At 30.3% G+C, this 16,064-nt stretch overlaps 1 protein-coding gene and 3 long non-coding RNA genes across 4 annotated transcripts; all 4 read left to right on the top strand.

Annotated features, from left to right (window-relative positions):
- The first annotated feature begins 2,921 nt into the window (after window positions 1–2,921).
- Window positions 2,922–4,249, top strand: LOC131005449 (protein RADIALIS-like 3). Its single transcript, XM_057932458.1, has 2 exons — window positions 2,922–3,266; window positions 4,044–4,249. The coding sequence occupies exons 1-2, from the start codon at window positions 3,007–3,009 to the stop codon at window positions 4,066–4,068; spliced, it is 285 nt and encodes a 94-aa protein (XP_057788441.1). The 5' UTR covers window positions 2,922–3,006; the 3' UTR covers window positions 4,069–4,249.
- Window positions 4,250–8,592: 4,343 nt separating this feature from the next.
- Window positions 8,593–9,684, top strand: LOC131005466 (uncharacterized). The gene is made up of 2 exons (XR_009095265.1): window positions 8,593–8,823; window positions 9,420–9,684. It is a non-coding gene; the product is annotated as an uncharacterized LOC131005466 (long non-coding RNA).
- A 1,195-nt stretch (window positions 9,685–10,879) lies between these two features.
- LOC131005464 (uncharacterized) lies at window positions 10,880–11,971 on the top strand. The gene is made up of 2 exons (XR_009095263.1): window positions 10,880–11,110; window positions 11,707–11,971. It is a non-coding gene; the product is annotated as an uncharacterized LOC131005464 (long non-coding RNA).
- Window positions 11,972–13,166: 1,195 nt separating this feature from the next.
- On the top strand, window positions 13,167–14,258 carry LOC131005465 (uncharacterized). The gene is made up of 2 exons (XR_009095264.1): window positions 13,167–13,397; window positions 13,994–14,258. It is a non-coding gene; the product is annotated as an uncharacterized LOC131005465 (long non-coding RNA).
- The last annotated feature ends 1,806 nt before the right edge of the window (window positions 14,259–16,064 follow it).

Consider the following 16,064-nt stretch of genomic DNA (forward strand, 5'->3'; position numbering starts at 1 on the left):
ATATGGTTAAATCAATTATATAAAAATAATTTTCATATCTTAATTATTGAAATAACCCAAATGAATCGATCCAAATAAACGATGCACACGATCATCAATTTTTAATGAAAGAAAAAAAAAACCACAAAAAAAAAATCAAATTATAATTGTTTAACATAATTACACTGTATATACATGCTCTCTCTCTCTCTCTCTCTCTCTCTCTCTCTCTCTCTCTCTCTCTATATATATATATATATATATATATATATATATATATATAGGGTAGGGTTAATATAAAAACCCCTCTTAAGATGAAAACTAGGAACCAATTTAAAACCATTGATTTAAATAAAATAGAGGGCTGAGATTAAACTACAGATGCACAATTTCGATTGCATAGATGCACAGTTTCAATTGCATAGATGCACAATTTCGATTTGCTTGAGTATTTTGCATTGTTGGTTTCAATTGCATAAATTGCATATTTTTTAATTGCACAGTAAAATATAATACATGCACAGTTTCTTTTGTTGACTAAATCCTAACCATTAGATCTAATATTTAAAAGGTCAAGATTAGGTTCCACTACAAGAAAACACGCGTTTAACGACAGAAATTAACGACCGAAATTTTCGGTCGTTAATTTTGCGGCCTTAACGACCGATTTACGACCGTTTAACGACCGATTTTATTTTTTATTTTTTTTTATTTTTTAACGACCGAAAATTCGGTCGCTAATTATTATTTTAATATTTTAATATTTAATTTTTCTTAACGACCGACTTTTCGGTCGTAAAAATTATTTTTTTTTATTTTAATTATTTTTTTAATTTTAACGACCGAAAATTCGGTCGTTAATATATATATTTTTTATTTTTTTATAAAAAAATATTTTTTTAAAAAAAATTAATTTTTTTTTTGAAAAAAAAAATTAATTTTTTAACGACCGAATTATTCGGTCGTTAATATTATTTTTTTAATTTTTTTTAATTTTTTTATTATTTTTTTATTTTTTTAATATTTTTAAAATAAAAAAAAATATTTTTTTTAATTATTTTTTTTAAAGACCGAAAATTTCGGTCGTTAAAATTATTTTTATTTATTTTTTATTTTTTTATTTATTTTTTATTTATTTTAATTTATTTATTTATTTATTTTATTTATTAACGACCGAATAATCGGTCGTTAATATTATTTTAAAAAATTTTAATTTCATTTATATTTTTATTTATTTTTATTTTTCGATTATATATAAATATTTAATTATTTTTTATTAATTTTCTATTTAATTATTATTTTCAAATTATAGAGATTATTTTTAATTATTTAATTACTATTTTTCGATTATTATTTAATTATTATTTTCTATAGAAATAATTAATTATTTAATTATTATTTTTTTATTATTATTTTAATTTTATTTTTCTATTTCTATTTAATTATTTTTTATTAATTTTTTATTTAATATTATTTTTAATTATTTTACAAATTTAATTATTTTTTATTAATTTTCTATTTAATTATTTTTCGATTATATATAAATATTTAATTATTTTTTTTATTATTTTCAAATTATTTTATTTTTATTATTTAATTATTTAATTATTATTTTCAAATAATAATAAATTATTAGATTTATTATAATAAATTATTAGACTTATTAGATTTTCTAAATTATTAGATTCATTATTTTCAAAATATTAATAATTTTATTATTTTAAAATAATAAAATTATTTTTCAAATATTAATTTTATTAATATTGATTATTTGATTTAATATTTATTTTGTTGTATATTTGATTATTATTTTTCATACTCATATTTTCTTTTTTTTATTTAATTACGATAATATTAATTTTTTATTATTTTAAATTCGATCGTATATTTATCGTAAATGTTTAATGATATTTTATATTATCTCGACATATTATAAGGTTATGAATGATTAATGATATTTTATATTGAATTAGAGTTTAAATGAATTAATAGGTACTATATATATCAATAATACGAGTGTTCTGTACTGGTGACTACTCGAAAGGAACTCCAAGGTTAAGCGTGCTTGACTTAGAGCACAAGTAAGATTGGTGACCTATTGGGAAGTTCGTCAAATGGTATGCAATTAAGGTCAAAATACATTAGAAATACACTAAAAATACTTGTGGGATACAAAAATATATATATAAAGAAAAATTATTTTTTTCGAAAAAAAAATTATTTTTTTTTATTAATTTTTAACGACCGAAAATTCGGTCGTTAAAAATAAAATTTCGGTCGTTAATTAAAAAAAAATAAAAAAATAATATTTTTTTTTTTTTTTCTTTTTAACGACCGAAATTTCGGTCGTTAAAAATAAAAAATCGGTCGTTAAATTTAACGACCGAAAAAACGGTCGTTAAAACTCGGGCGACGATGCAAACAACGACCGAAAAAAACGGTCGTTAAATCGGTCGTTAATAATATTAACGACCGATTTTAATTCCTGGTTCTCATTTTAACAGAGGTTTTTATTAGAACATCTTCCTATATATATATATATATATATATATATATATATATATATATATATTAAAAAAATCATAACTATATTCTCGATTAACGACATAATTAAAATTTCAAACCCACCAAATAATAGAGCATCACACTACTCTACATACACTCTAGCTAACTCTCTAATTAAACACGAAATTGGAGGATGCTCTTTGCATATATATGAACACCAAATTGCAAAAGGGGAATAAAAATATATTAAAAAGAATATATATATTAAAAACACACACACACACAACTCCACCGTGTGGCTCCAGTTCAAACGAGTCATTCACTTCCAACTTTACCAAATTGCATATTCGCCAACTTGCCCCCACCCCAGTGACCCCACCCCACCCACCCCCTTCACCCCTATAAATAGGAAACTTGCATGCAAGCAAATTACTACCATCCCACACTTAGTATTTCTTTCTAGATTTTCGAGGCCTTACATTGCATTTGAATTTTTGTGTGATCAAATTAAATAATCAATTGATGGCGTCGGGTTCCCTTAGCTCACACCGGTCCGGTTCGTGGACGCAGCAAGAGAACAAGCTGTTCGAGAAGGCGCTGGCCCGGTTCGACACGGAGACCCCGGACCGGTGGCATAACGTGGCCCGGGCCGTGGGCGGCGGCAAGTCCGCGGAGGAGGTCAAGCTCCACTACGAGATTCTCATCGAGGATCTCCGCCGCATTGAATCCGGCTACGTCCCCATTCCCAAGTATAAGAAAACCTCCGTTGAAGAAGAGAAAAGGTACTACTAATTCTTTTAATACAGTTGGACACATGATTTAATAAAATTGGTTATTATTTTGATGTAGTGGAAAAAAGGTCTCACCACTTTATGAAATATGTGATTGAAATTGAATTTGGTGTGAGTTTTTTTGTAAATAAAGAGTGTTTGTAAGGTTAAAAGATTAAAGTGGATGGTGGGACCATTTCCTTAAAAGGAAAGTGGTAAACTATTTGCTGACGCCCGATATAGTAACTGTGCCCCACTTTTGGCGGACGGAGGGAGTGCTATTTTTCTGTTTTTTTATGAAAGATAATTTAATTCTGGGCCAGATCTTTTGGGATGTCTGGTTCTTATTTTTCTTTACATGCGGTGCATGCAACGGTACAATATATGTCATTGTTGTATTACACTTGTATATTTATTATACCAAAAGTGAGAGATTCAACCTTAGATATTTTCTTTCCGTTTTTAAATATTCACTTTTTGTTTATACATACATGTCATGCTCATAAAAAATCCTTGACCAGGGATATATTTTCTATATTTTGAGTTTGAGATTCTGAAAATATAATTTTTAAATTTTAAGTAGTTATTTTACATTAATATTACATTAATTATGAGCTTAAACATCTTTACATTGTATAATAATCTTACTCTCTCCTACTGAAAAATATTAGGTTGAATCGATTGGGACGAATGGAGTATATATTTTTACATTTTAACATGGGAATGTACATATAGTATATATCGTTTAATTGCAATAATTGATATTTATTTGTTGTTGAATTTTGGCAGGCTTCTCAACCTTCTAAAGATGTGATGGGGCACGTGAATTATATCAGCTTTTGCGACGAATTAAGAGATAATGTACGATGATGATTAACGCAGAAATTGCGTTTTTTTTTTAAGTATTAAGTGTTAATTGGCTGCAGCAAGCATGCCTTTTTAATTGTGATTTTCACGCATCTTAAATAATGTAGTACGGCTCTCCTTATGATGCATTTGTTTCGTCTTACCTTTTAATACAAGGGAAATTATATGGAGCCATAATTATGGCTGCCATAATACCCTTAAAATTTTATGAAAACTATTTATGTCTAAAATGTCCTTGAAATACTTTTGATATATATATATATATATATATATATATATATATATATATATATTACAGTTGATAATACCCTTAAAATTATATGATATTATTATCAGAAAATATTACTATAGTATAATTAAAGAACTATAAATAGGTGTTGAATACGTGTCAAAATACGTAGACTACACTTGGAGTTGGCATCTCTCGATTTTATCGTAGCATCGTCGATAAAAATGAGATAAAATATTATGTGCTGTGAAGAATATTGTCGGTGTTGGGCCCGATCAAATAATAATAATAATTAATAATCTAACTTAATCAAGCACAAGTATTTGATTTGAACGATTAGGTCCGTGATGGGTAACTCGGCCCACACTCTAAGGTAAGATTGATGGGTAATTTAATTGCGTGATTAGAACGCGAGCCGAGTTATCTCATCACGGGTCCAGTCATACAAATCAAACTCTTAAGTTGAATTATTTTATCATTCATGTCTTATCACTCAAACCAACCGTTTTAAAGATATATTTGCTTTGACATAATAAAAAATTCAGGCAGACTGTGTAAAATTTCGAGCAACACATTTTTTCTTAGACAAAGTATAATTTTATACATAAGAATCATAAGATACCACCTTATAAATATTGAATAAATATATTATCATTCAAAACAAATAAAATATAAAAATGTTTTAAGTAATAAATTTATATCTCATTATAATATCCGACTATTTAGAGGGATAAAATATAAAAACACCTTAATTGAATGATTATTTATCATCTTAATATTAAATTGATTATATATATTTAATCATCATCCAATCTTATTAATTTTATCTATCAAATCCATCAAAGCAAACGCGCATAGAATAGAATCCAATAAAGGTTGGATCAAGCAATCGTGAGTCTACTGCTAGGCCACCCTATGAATTGTCCTATCATCCTAAGCTAACACATAATCAAAATCTAATTATCTAGGATGCTTAATCAATTAATTTCTCAGCTATTTTGTTTAAGTTTCATATCTATAGTAGAAAAACAATATAATTGAATTAACTAGATTGGCTAAAATTAACCAATTTCTACATTCCGTGATCGGCAATTTCTGAAAAAAATCTTTGATAATCGAAAATCTCATAAAGCTGTAGAAAACTTTGATCGTTTTGAGTTTGGATTTGCGATTGGGCCAGGGCCTCGTCATTTGAGTGGGCCTCATCATATATACGAATTTGGATTGAAAATACTTAAATTACATAAAATGGGCCTCTTCAGAAAAGGGGGGAAAACATTTATTTTTCACTTCTTACACCTCACATTGGCCGTCAATGTTATTAAATCTTTGAGATAATAAAAATAATTCATAGCCCCTATTTTACTCTTCATAGTCCCCATTTTAATTAATAATTAAAAATAATTAAAATTTTACTAATTTACCCTATACTTAGGGTAAATTAATTTAATACGACGAGGGTTATGAAGTATAGGGTAAATTAGTAAAATTTTAATTATTTTTAATTATTAGTTAAAATGGGGGCTATAAAGAGTAAAATAGGGGCTATGAATAGAATTACCCTATATTAAATCGTAGTAGAGTTAAAAATATAAAATCCCATGTAATTTTTGAGCTCATAAACTTTTTTGGTAGAAGAGAAAATGCGATAGAGCAGGCCCGTCTCCTCTTTTGAATAGGCCCATTTCCTATACCAGAAAATCAAACCAATATAGAAAGATGACATAATATTTTTAGTGAAAAAAAATTAAATGGTATACTTAAAAATGAATATATACATATGCTGGTGGATTAATGATTTGTATGGTCGTGGAATTAATATTCTAGAGTAATAGACAATTTAAATCGTCAAAATGTCTATTATTTGGTTAAACCAGTTACTATTATATATAGACCTCTTTGAATTTTTTGGATCTATGAATTTGAATTGAGTCTACTGTGTACGTAAATATATTTTGTTTGTTACGAAAAAAATAAAATTTTACAGCGTATCTGACTATGAGTAATAATTATGGTTTCTACTCGTTACAATTATACAGAACTGCCTCAACTTATTCTCAGATTGCATTAACCTTAATTCATCACTTTTCTTTTAAGGAACCTTAATTCAATGTTTATATAATACTAAAATGTATAATTTAATTATATATATGGAATAGTTTAATGGACAACACTAAATATTCAAATAACAGAGAACATTGAACATTGAACATATCACTCAGTAATTCCATTTGAACGTCAAACGTTCGTAACAGTCATTTCGTTGAACATGAGCGTGAATAAACATTGAATTTTTGGGGGTTATGGGATTCGATCCCCTATATATTCAACGTCATGTTCAAGGAAATGACTGTTACGAACGTTTAACGTTTAAGGGGAATTACTGACATGCAGGGGCGGATCCAAGATTTGTCGATAGGGGGTGTTGAACTCGAAGGTATTGAATGGGAGTTTGGGGGCGGTAGCCCCCGAGCCAAATTTTTTGGGCAGTCTATACAATTCATTTTTATGTGTAAGTAAAATTTTAATGGACTTAGGATTAAAATTCGATAACCGACTATAATAAATAATTATTCTTTTTCTATTGATTCAATAATAGTATATACTAAAGTTATCCCTGCAAATTGTACAATTATAGTTGAAAGAATATAAAAAACTTCATCTATATATATTTAAAAAAAAATCTATCTTCTACAAGAATAAACTAATTTTTATTTTTATGTTGAAAGTCTTTTTTTTTTTTTTGAAAGTTGGACTGGGCTAAAATTGAACTATGTAGATATTAAGTTAAATATATGTAATATATATAGAACAAAATTTTGGAGTTGCACTGGGCTGCAGGCCCTTAATACATCCGCCCCTGCTGACATGTTCAATGTTCTCTGTTCTTTGAATATTTGTTGTTCAATGTTTAACGTTTAAGGGGAGGGCTACAATATAAACATTTCTTAACATATAAAATACGAACTACTAAAAATGTATGAATTCTGTGTAGATAACGTATGAATTCGTTGTGTAAATGTATAAATTGTGAAAAATATATTTTTTGTTACCTATGAGATTCGAACTCGTGATCATGAATTCATCCAACAAGGTGATGAATCAAGCGTAGATCTTGATGATCTAAGGGCTGAAAATAGTTCCTATTTTATAATCTAAAAGGTGTTTTATTTTAGCCCACCCCTATATATATATATATATATATATATATATATATATATATAAGAATATTTTCTGTACAGATGAAAATTTACCTTTCGAGATAACTTATAAACTTTAAATTATTCCAATAATTTATTTTGTACTCCCTTTGTTCCACCTTCATAGTCTCTTATTCATTTTTTAGATGTCCCACAATATAGTCCACTTTCTAAATTAAATTAGCATTACATTTTTTTTTTATCAAAGTAACCTTATTTAAATATAGTCAAACATAGAATAAATAAGGACAAAATTGAATAATTACATATATTTTGTATTTTCCAAGTATTATTTGAATTTTTCAAGCATTATTTATTGTATTTTTTTAATATGTGTGAAAAATTGAAGTGGACTATAGAGGTGGGACGGATGTATTACTTAATTTTTTGGGGGGGAGGATACTTTAGTATTTCTTTGATTATTATTTCCGGGTGCATCAGTGCATGTAAGTTAGTGGGATTTGTTAATATGGAATTGAAAAGTCAAAAATGTTCTTGCATATCTCCAATGCTATAAACTTTCCACAAAACGCGTTAAAATTTAGGGGTGAATTGGTTGTAGAGTTTGTAGGATTTTTTTGAATTTTAAAAATTTGGGGTATTCAATTCACATTTTTAAAAGTCTTTAAAAATTTAGAGATATTTAATATGAATTTTAAAAATTCTTAAAAAATTATTAGATATTCAAAATTTCGTGGATTTTGATGGATTCTCCTTCAAAAGTACAAAGAGAGAAATCTCACCTCATCACATGAGATTTCTGTGAATTCTCTCATCTCTTCTATGTGACCACCGATATTGTGCCATCCGAATTGGCTGTAGTGCCCTAAATTTTTCTTATTAGCTGTAGCGCTTAATTTCTGTAGAAAAACAAAATTGACTGTTGGATGCTGCAAGAGGATGGAACATATTTGTTGTAACACCCCGCCCATTTATATTAAGTTTAGAATTTAATTTAAACTTAGATTTAAGATGATTCACGCCGGATAAAAGAAAATGAATTTATTTTTAATTCCAATTATTAAAGAAAGATGAGTAAGAATATTGTTGGTGTTCTTAACTCAAGAAAAATATTTTCAATTATTTATTCATTGAATTTTGAAAACCCGGCTAAGTGAATCATAGAATATTAAGCACTACACCATGACTTAAGATTAGCTTCACGAGACCTATTAAGAATAGAATTTCTTGTAGGCTTTGTGACCAGGGGGATTAGCGCTGCTTTCCCAAGACAGGTTTTTATGTGTATGATCTTCAGGCTTTGCCTATCCAGGTGGGCTTACTTTCCAAATGTACAAAGTATGATTGAGTTATTAAGCTCTAAATGTTTCAATGAAATGCAAATTGTTTATTTAATGTAATGAAAACTGTTTATCCAATAAAATGTTTATGTGCACTCTGCTCTGTTTAAGGCTCGCATAAGTTAATCGATCGAGGTTCTCTTATGACCTAACACGTTATTTGAGAATTGTGTACACCTATTAGCTGACTCGGTGGGTTGATCTCCATTCGGGCACTAATCATGTATGAGGCGTTATAAGGGTGCTCGACGGGATGTGTTCCGGAGCATTGGGTCCCAAATGGGAACTTGACTGGGTTACGCCCTCAGTTCAAGTAAAGCGGGAGATATGGATCCGTCGGTGGCTAAAAGGTCCGGGATCACAGCGAGTAACAGAAAGGGAGTGTGACATGTGCGCACAAATGAAAAATGTTTTAACATGCTTAGAAGTTATTTCATTTTAAAACCTTCTAAGTCATGTCAAGTATAATTGGATAAACTGCTCTTACGAAAATATGAAATGTTTATGAAAATGCATGCCCACTAAGTACATTAGTACTTAGCCCAAAAATACTTTCAAATGTTTTCAGGTTGGCTGGCTGGTGCTGACGGGACGGAGCTGAGGCTAGAGTTAAAATTCATATGTTAGACTTCCGCTGTAGCAATTACTCTTATACATCTTTTGTTTTCTCAACTTAAGATGACTTCATGTCGAGCTTAAATTTGAAATTCTACTTTTATGCTAATGAATGTTGGTTGTCAGAAACATGAAACAAAACTTGTGATCCAAAGGGGCATAGCCCGACTTTCTATCCTATTTCGGGTTTTTACAAGGTTGTTCCTTGTTTATTTCTATGAATTAGTTGCACCTCGATTATATTTATTCATTCAAGAATTGGGGTGTGACAGAATGGTATCAGAGCATGAGTTTTCTTTCATGTCTCTGATAACCATAAGTTTTTGATGTCGAGTCTAGAATAGTATCTCTAGACTTCTAAGAATTTCAGTAGCCCTCAGCTCGCCGTCACACTGCCGCAACTAAGGTATGATAATAAGTTTCAAAAATATATATGTATATTCAAAGTATTAAAATTTTCAAGAAAATGTGCGCCTTATATTTATGATGTTATGTGAATGCAAATTATCCTTCATGTTGTTATTTTGGGTCTCTGACTCATATAACTAAGCTCAATGTCGTGTTTGGGACTACCCGAACCCATAACGACTCAATGAATGTATTTCGTGTTTGAGACAACCCGAGCCCTTAACGAATCAATGTATGTATGTATGTATGGTCGAGTTAGATTCCTTGAATCTTTCCGGCATAAGCAAAGTTTTTCATGAAAGGGACATTTAATGTCCATATGACTCAAAATTTCAAAGAAAGCAAATATATGTATGTATGTATGTATGAATGATGAGAAAGTTTTATGTTATCATTTTAGGTTCACTGCCTATATGATTAGAATGATGGGTTCTTTTACAAATCGTTTGAGAACTACCCAAGAATGTCTTACGAATGTTAGTCGTGATAACACCGCTAGAACGACATAGAATGGACCTATATGATACCAAAGATTTATGATTGAAGTATTTAGTAGTAAGTGCTTTAAGTTAAAAGTTGAATTAGAGCCTTATAAGAGATAAGAAGTTGACATGATTGGGGGCGAAGCTCCCATTTGACTGAGTGATTCGTTTTGTTGGGTCTGGCCAGCCCACATAACTAAGATCTCGGTGATTGTCAATTAAGATTTTTACTTTGAGTAGAGTTTCATCCTAATGTATAGACTCACACTATGTAGTTGTCACAATAAGATCTTATTTTATCACGATAAGCACAACAATGACTAGAATGACTAGTATCACAAGCTAGAATACCAGATATGCAATTTCGAGGACGAAATTTTTATAAGGAGGGAGGAATGTAACACCCCGCCCATTTATATTAAGTTTAGAATTTAATTTAAACTTAGATTTAAGATGATTCACGCCGGATAAAAGAAAATGAATTTATTTTTAATTCCAATTATTAAAGAAAGATGAGTAAGAATATTGTTGGTGTTCTTAACTCAAGAAAAATATTTTCAATTATTTATTCATTGAATTTTGAAAACCCGGCTAAGTGAATCATAGAATATTAAGCACTACACCATGACTTAAGATTAGCTTCACGAGACCTATTAAGAATAGAATTTCTTGTAGGCTTTGTGACCAGGGGGATTAGCGCTGCTTTCCCAAGACAGGTTTTTATGTGTATGATCTTCAGGCTTTGCCTATCCAGGTGGGCTTACTTTCCAAATGTACAAAGTATGATTGAGTTATTAAGCTCTAAATGTTTCAATGAAATGCAAATTGTTTATTTAATGTAATGAAAACTGTTTATCCAATAAAATGTTTATGTGCACTCTGCTCTGTTTAAGGCTCGCATAAGTTAATCGATCGAGGTTCTCTTATGACCTAACACGTTATTTGAGAATTGTGTACACCTATTAGCTGACTCGGTGGGTTGATCTCCATTCGGGCACTAATCATGTATGAGGCGTTATAAGGGTGCTCGACGGGATGTGTTCCGGAGCATTGGGTCCCAAATGGGAACTTGACTGGGTTACGCCCTCAGTTCAAGTAAAGCGGGAGATATGGATCCGTCGGTGGCTAAAAGGTCCGGGATCACAGCGAGTAACAGAAAGGGAGTGTGACATGTGCGCACAAATGAAAAATGTTTTAACATGCTTAGAAGTTATTTCATTTTAAAACCTTCTAAGTCATGTCAAGTATAATTGGATAAACTGCTCTTACGAAAATATGAAATGTTTATGAAAATGCATGCCCACTAAGTACATTAGTACTTAGCCCAAAAATACTTTCAAATGTTTTCAGGTTGGCTGGCTGGTGCTGACGGGACGGAGCTGAGGCTAGAGTTAAAATTCATATGTTAGACTTCCGCTGTAGCAATTACTCTTATACATCTTTTGTTTTCTCAACTTAAGATGACTTCATGTCGAGCTTAAATTTGAAATTCTACTTTTATGCTAATGAATGTTGGTTGTCAGAAACATGAAACAAAACTTGTGATCCAAAGGGGCATAGCCCGACTTTCTATCCTATTTCGGGTTTTTACAAGGTTGTTCCTTGTTTATTTCTATGAATTAGTTGCACCTCGATTATATTTATTCATTCAAGAATTGGGGTGTGACAGAATGGTATCAGAGCATGAGTTTTCTTTCATGTCTCTGATAACCATAAGTTTTTGATGTCGAGTCTAGAATAGTATCTCTAGACTTCTAAGAATTTCAGTAGCCCTCAGCTCGCCGTCACACTGCCGCAACTAAGGTATGATAATAAGTTTCAAAAATATATATGTATATTCAAAGTATTAAAATTTTCAAGAAAATGTGCGCCTTATATTTATGATGTTATGTGAATGCAAATTATCCTTCATGTTGTTATTTTGGGTCTCTGACTCATATAACTAAGCTCAATGTCGTGTTTGGGACTACCCGAACCCATAACGACTCAATGAATGTATTTCGTGTTTGGGACAACCCGAGCCCTTAACGAATCAATGTATGTATGTATGTATGGTCGAGTTAGATTCCTTGAATCTTTCCGGCATAAGCAAAGTTTTTCATGAAAGGGACATTTAATGTCCATATGACTCAAAATTTCAAAGAAAGCAAATATATGTATGTATGTATGTATGAATGATGAGAAAGTTTTATGTTATCATTTTAGGTTCACTGCCTATATGATTAGAATGATGGGTTCTTTTACAAATCGTTTGAGAACTACCCAAGAATGTCTTACGAATGTTAGTCGTGATAACACCGCTAGAACGACATAGAATGGACCTATATGATACCAAAGATTTATGATTGAAGTATTTAGTAGTAAGTGCTTTAAGTTAAAAGTTGAATTAGAGCCTTATAAGAGATAAGAAGTTGACATGATTGGGGGCGAAGCTCCCATTTGACTGAGTGATTCGTTTTGTTGGGTCTGGCCAGCCCACATAACTAAGATCTCGGTGATTGTCAATTAAGATTTTTACTTTGAGTAGAGTTTCATCCTAATGTATAGACTCACACTATGTAGTTGTCACAATAAGATCTTATTTTATCACGATAAGCACAACAATGACTAGAATGACTAGTATCACAAGCTAGAATACCAGATATGCAATTTCGAGGACGAAATTTTTATAAGGAGGGAGGAATGTAACACCCCGCCCATTTATATTAAGTTTAGAATTTAATTTAAACTTAGATTTAAGATGATTCACGCCGGATAAAAGAAAATGAATTTATTTTTAATTCCAATTATTAAAGAAAGATGAGTAAGAATATTGTTGGTGTTCTTAACTCAAGAAAAATATTTTCAATTATTTATTCATTGAATTTTGAAAACCCGGCTAAGTGAATCATAGAATATTAAGCACTACACCATGACTTAAGATTAGCTTCACGAGACCTATTAAGAATAGAATTTCTTGTAGGCTTTGTGACCAGGGGGATTAGCGCTGCTTTCCCAAGACAGGTTTTTATGTGTATGATCTTCAGGCTTTGCCTATCCAGGTGGGCTTACTTTCCAAATGTACAAAGTATGATTGAGTTATTAAGCTCTAAATGTTTCAATGAAATGCAAATTGTTTATTTAATGTAATGAAAACTGTTTATCCAATAAAATGTTTATGTGCACTCTGCTCTGTTTAAGGCTCGCATAAGTTAATCGATCGAGGTTCTCTTATGACCTAACACGTTATTTGAGAATTGTGTACACCTATTAGCTGACTCGGTGGGTTGATCTCCATTCGGGCACTAATCATGTATGAGGCGTTATAAGGGTGCTCGACGGGATGTGTTCCGGAGCATTGGGTCCCAAATGGGAACTTGACTGGGTTACGCCCTCAGTTCAAGTAAAGCGGGAGATATGGATCCGTCGGTGGCTAAAAGGTCCGGGATCACAGCGAGTAACAGAAAGGGAGTGTGACATGTGCGCACAAATGAAAAATGTTTTAACATGCTTAGAAGTTATTTCATTTTAAAACCTTCTAAGTCATGTCAAGTATAATTGGATAAACTGCTCTTACGAAAATATGAAATGTTTATGAAAATGCATGCCCACTAAGTACATTAGTACTTAGCCCAAAAATACTTTCAAATGTTTTCAGGTTGGCTGGCTGGTGCTGACGGGACGGAGCTGAGGCTAGAGTTAAAATTCATATGTTAGACTTCCGCTGTAGCAATTACTCTTATACATCTTTTGTTTTCTCAACTTAAGATGACTTCATGTCGAGCTTAAATTTGAAATTCTACTTTTATGCTAATGAATGTTGGTTGTCAGAAACATGAAACAAAACTTGTGATCCAAAGGGGCATAGCCCGACTTTCTATCCTATTTCGGGTTTTTACAAGGTTGTTCCTTGTTTATTTCTATGAATTAGTTGCACCTCGATTATATTTATTCATTCAAGAATTGGGGTGTGACATTTGTGGCTTGATTGCTTTAATTGAGTCTCTTATTTGGATAGAAGAGAGTCAGATTTTTTGTTTATCAAGTAAGTCTAAGAATGACTATTGTTCTATTAATGCTAAGGCTTGCAGTTATTTGATTGATTTTTTTTTCTTTTTTAAATAAAGATTAATTTGCAGCAACTATATATTTGTTAAAACCTATGAAACAATCACCTTTATCATTCTCTTGTTTATATTTCAAATATAATAATTTTATCTACGATAAATGTGGTGCATAGGGATGGTACATATTTGATTGATAGATTTGTTTTGAGTGAAGACCTATTAAAAACTGAATATTTTTTTCACGAGAATTATTATATATGGATTCATTTATAATATTCAGATTCCAAAATATTTTCTAAAATTTTAGTTATCAAGATCAATTTATTGTTAATCAAATAGTAGTAAATATATATCATAATTTATTTTAGTTTTTGGTATACCAATAATTAGTTCGAAAATATCCCTAAAAATATTCACTGAAGATTCATAAGTGAGCATCAAGCTCTAAAATATTCAGTTTTTAATTCCAGCGGTCGCTGGGCATCGGCCGACATTGGGTTACTCCGGTTCCAGCGATAGTTGGGCTCTAGCCGGGGCTGGGTTGCTGCCTTCTTAATTCCTATCAAGTCGATGAAAATCCATAAAAATCAATTAAAAAAAAAAACAAGTCAACCAAACTCTATATAGAGTCTATGGATTTCCTAAACCTACGAAAATTCATGAACTTTTTAAAGTCTAAAAAAAATTCAACAGAATCCCAAACCAATATAAGTTGATCATGGTGAATAATATACCTATAATATTTTATTTGATAAAAAATAAACAATTTTTTTATAAATCAAGAATATGAAAATATTATGCTTATTTGTTTGATTTTGTATATCACACGTGCGGTAGGTGCACAATACAATTATAGTTATAACAATTATTAATACTCCTTATTTTTATATATTATACTCCTTATAAAAGAGTATACAACATTGGATTTGATATGAATTTTAATAAAATAGTTGGTGGATGTGCATTTAGTGGATAAGAAGGTCTCATCGTGTTAAATGGGTAATTGTAGTTGAACTGAGAAAGGATTATGAGTGATTTTTTGATAAATAAGGATGTTTGCAAGGTTGAAATATAAGAAAATGTTTTGAAGTCATGTTTTAAATAAAACAATTGTTCTTCGTGAACGAATAACAAGTTTAATATTAACATGTTATATAATAAAAGATATCTAAGTAAAATATATTACTACATCTTATTTCATACTCTTCTTCTTCTTCCTTTTTTTTTGTATGAAGGAACCTCATAGCGTTATCCTAAATGAGTATGTAGGAAACGTTAATTTTAGTAATAAAATCATTAATTTTTACTCTGAATTGTACTTTTTTCGTCCACGAAAAATAGTTACTCCCTCCGTCCATGAAAAAGAGTCTCATTTGGGGTTCGGCACGGGTTTTAAGAAAGTTGTTAAAGTAGGTGTAAGTGGAGAGAGAAGTAAATTTATAGGGGTAGTGGTAATATGACTTTTAAAACTCCTTAATCCTCAATTAACTTTTGATGGCAATAATTTAATTTTAATTAAAAACTTGAATTAATTATTGAAATTAATTCATTTTAAATCAAAATTTCTTACTTATTTGGAACTTAATTTGAGTTCCTCATTAATTAAGAATTCAATTTAAATCAAATTTCCTTAATACTAAAATCGGAGCAAATTGTGGTTTC

This window comes from Salvia miltiorrhiza, chromosome 1 (genome assembly GCF_028751815.1).
Source record: "Salvia miltiorrhiza cultivar Shanhuang (shh) chromosome 1, IMPLAD_Smil_shh, whole genome shotgun sequence".
Classification (NCBI taxonomy): Eukaryota; Viridiplantae; Streptophyta; class Magnoliopsida; order Lamiales; family Lamiaceae; genus Salvia; species Salvia miltiorrhiza.

Coding starts and splice junctions, on each gene's coding strand:
- LOC131005449 (XM_057932458.1), top strand. CDS start 3,007: ATGGCGTCGGGTTCCCTTAGCTCACACCGGTCCGGTTCGTGGACGCAG. Junction 3,267..4,043: donor TCCGTTGAAGAAGAGAAAAG/GTACTACTAATT, acceptor GAATTTTGGCAG/GCTTCTCAACCTTCTAAAGA.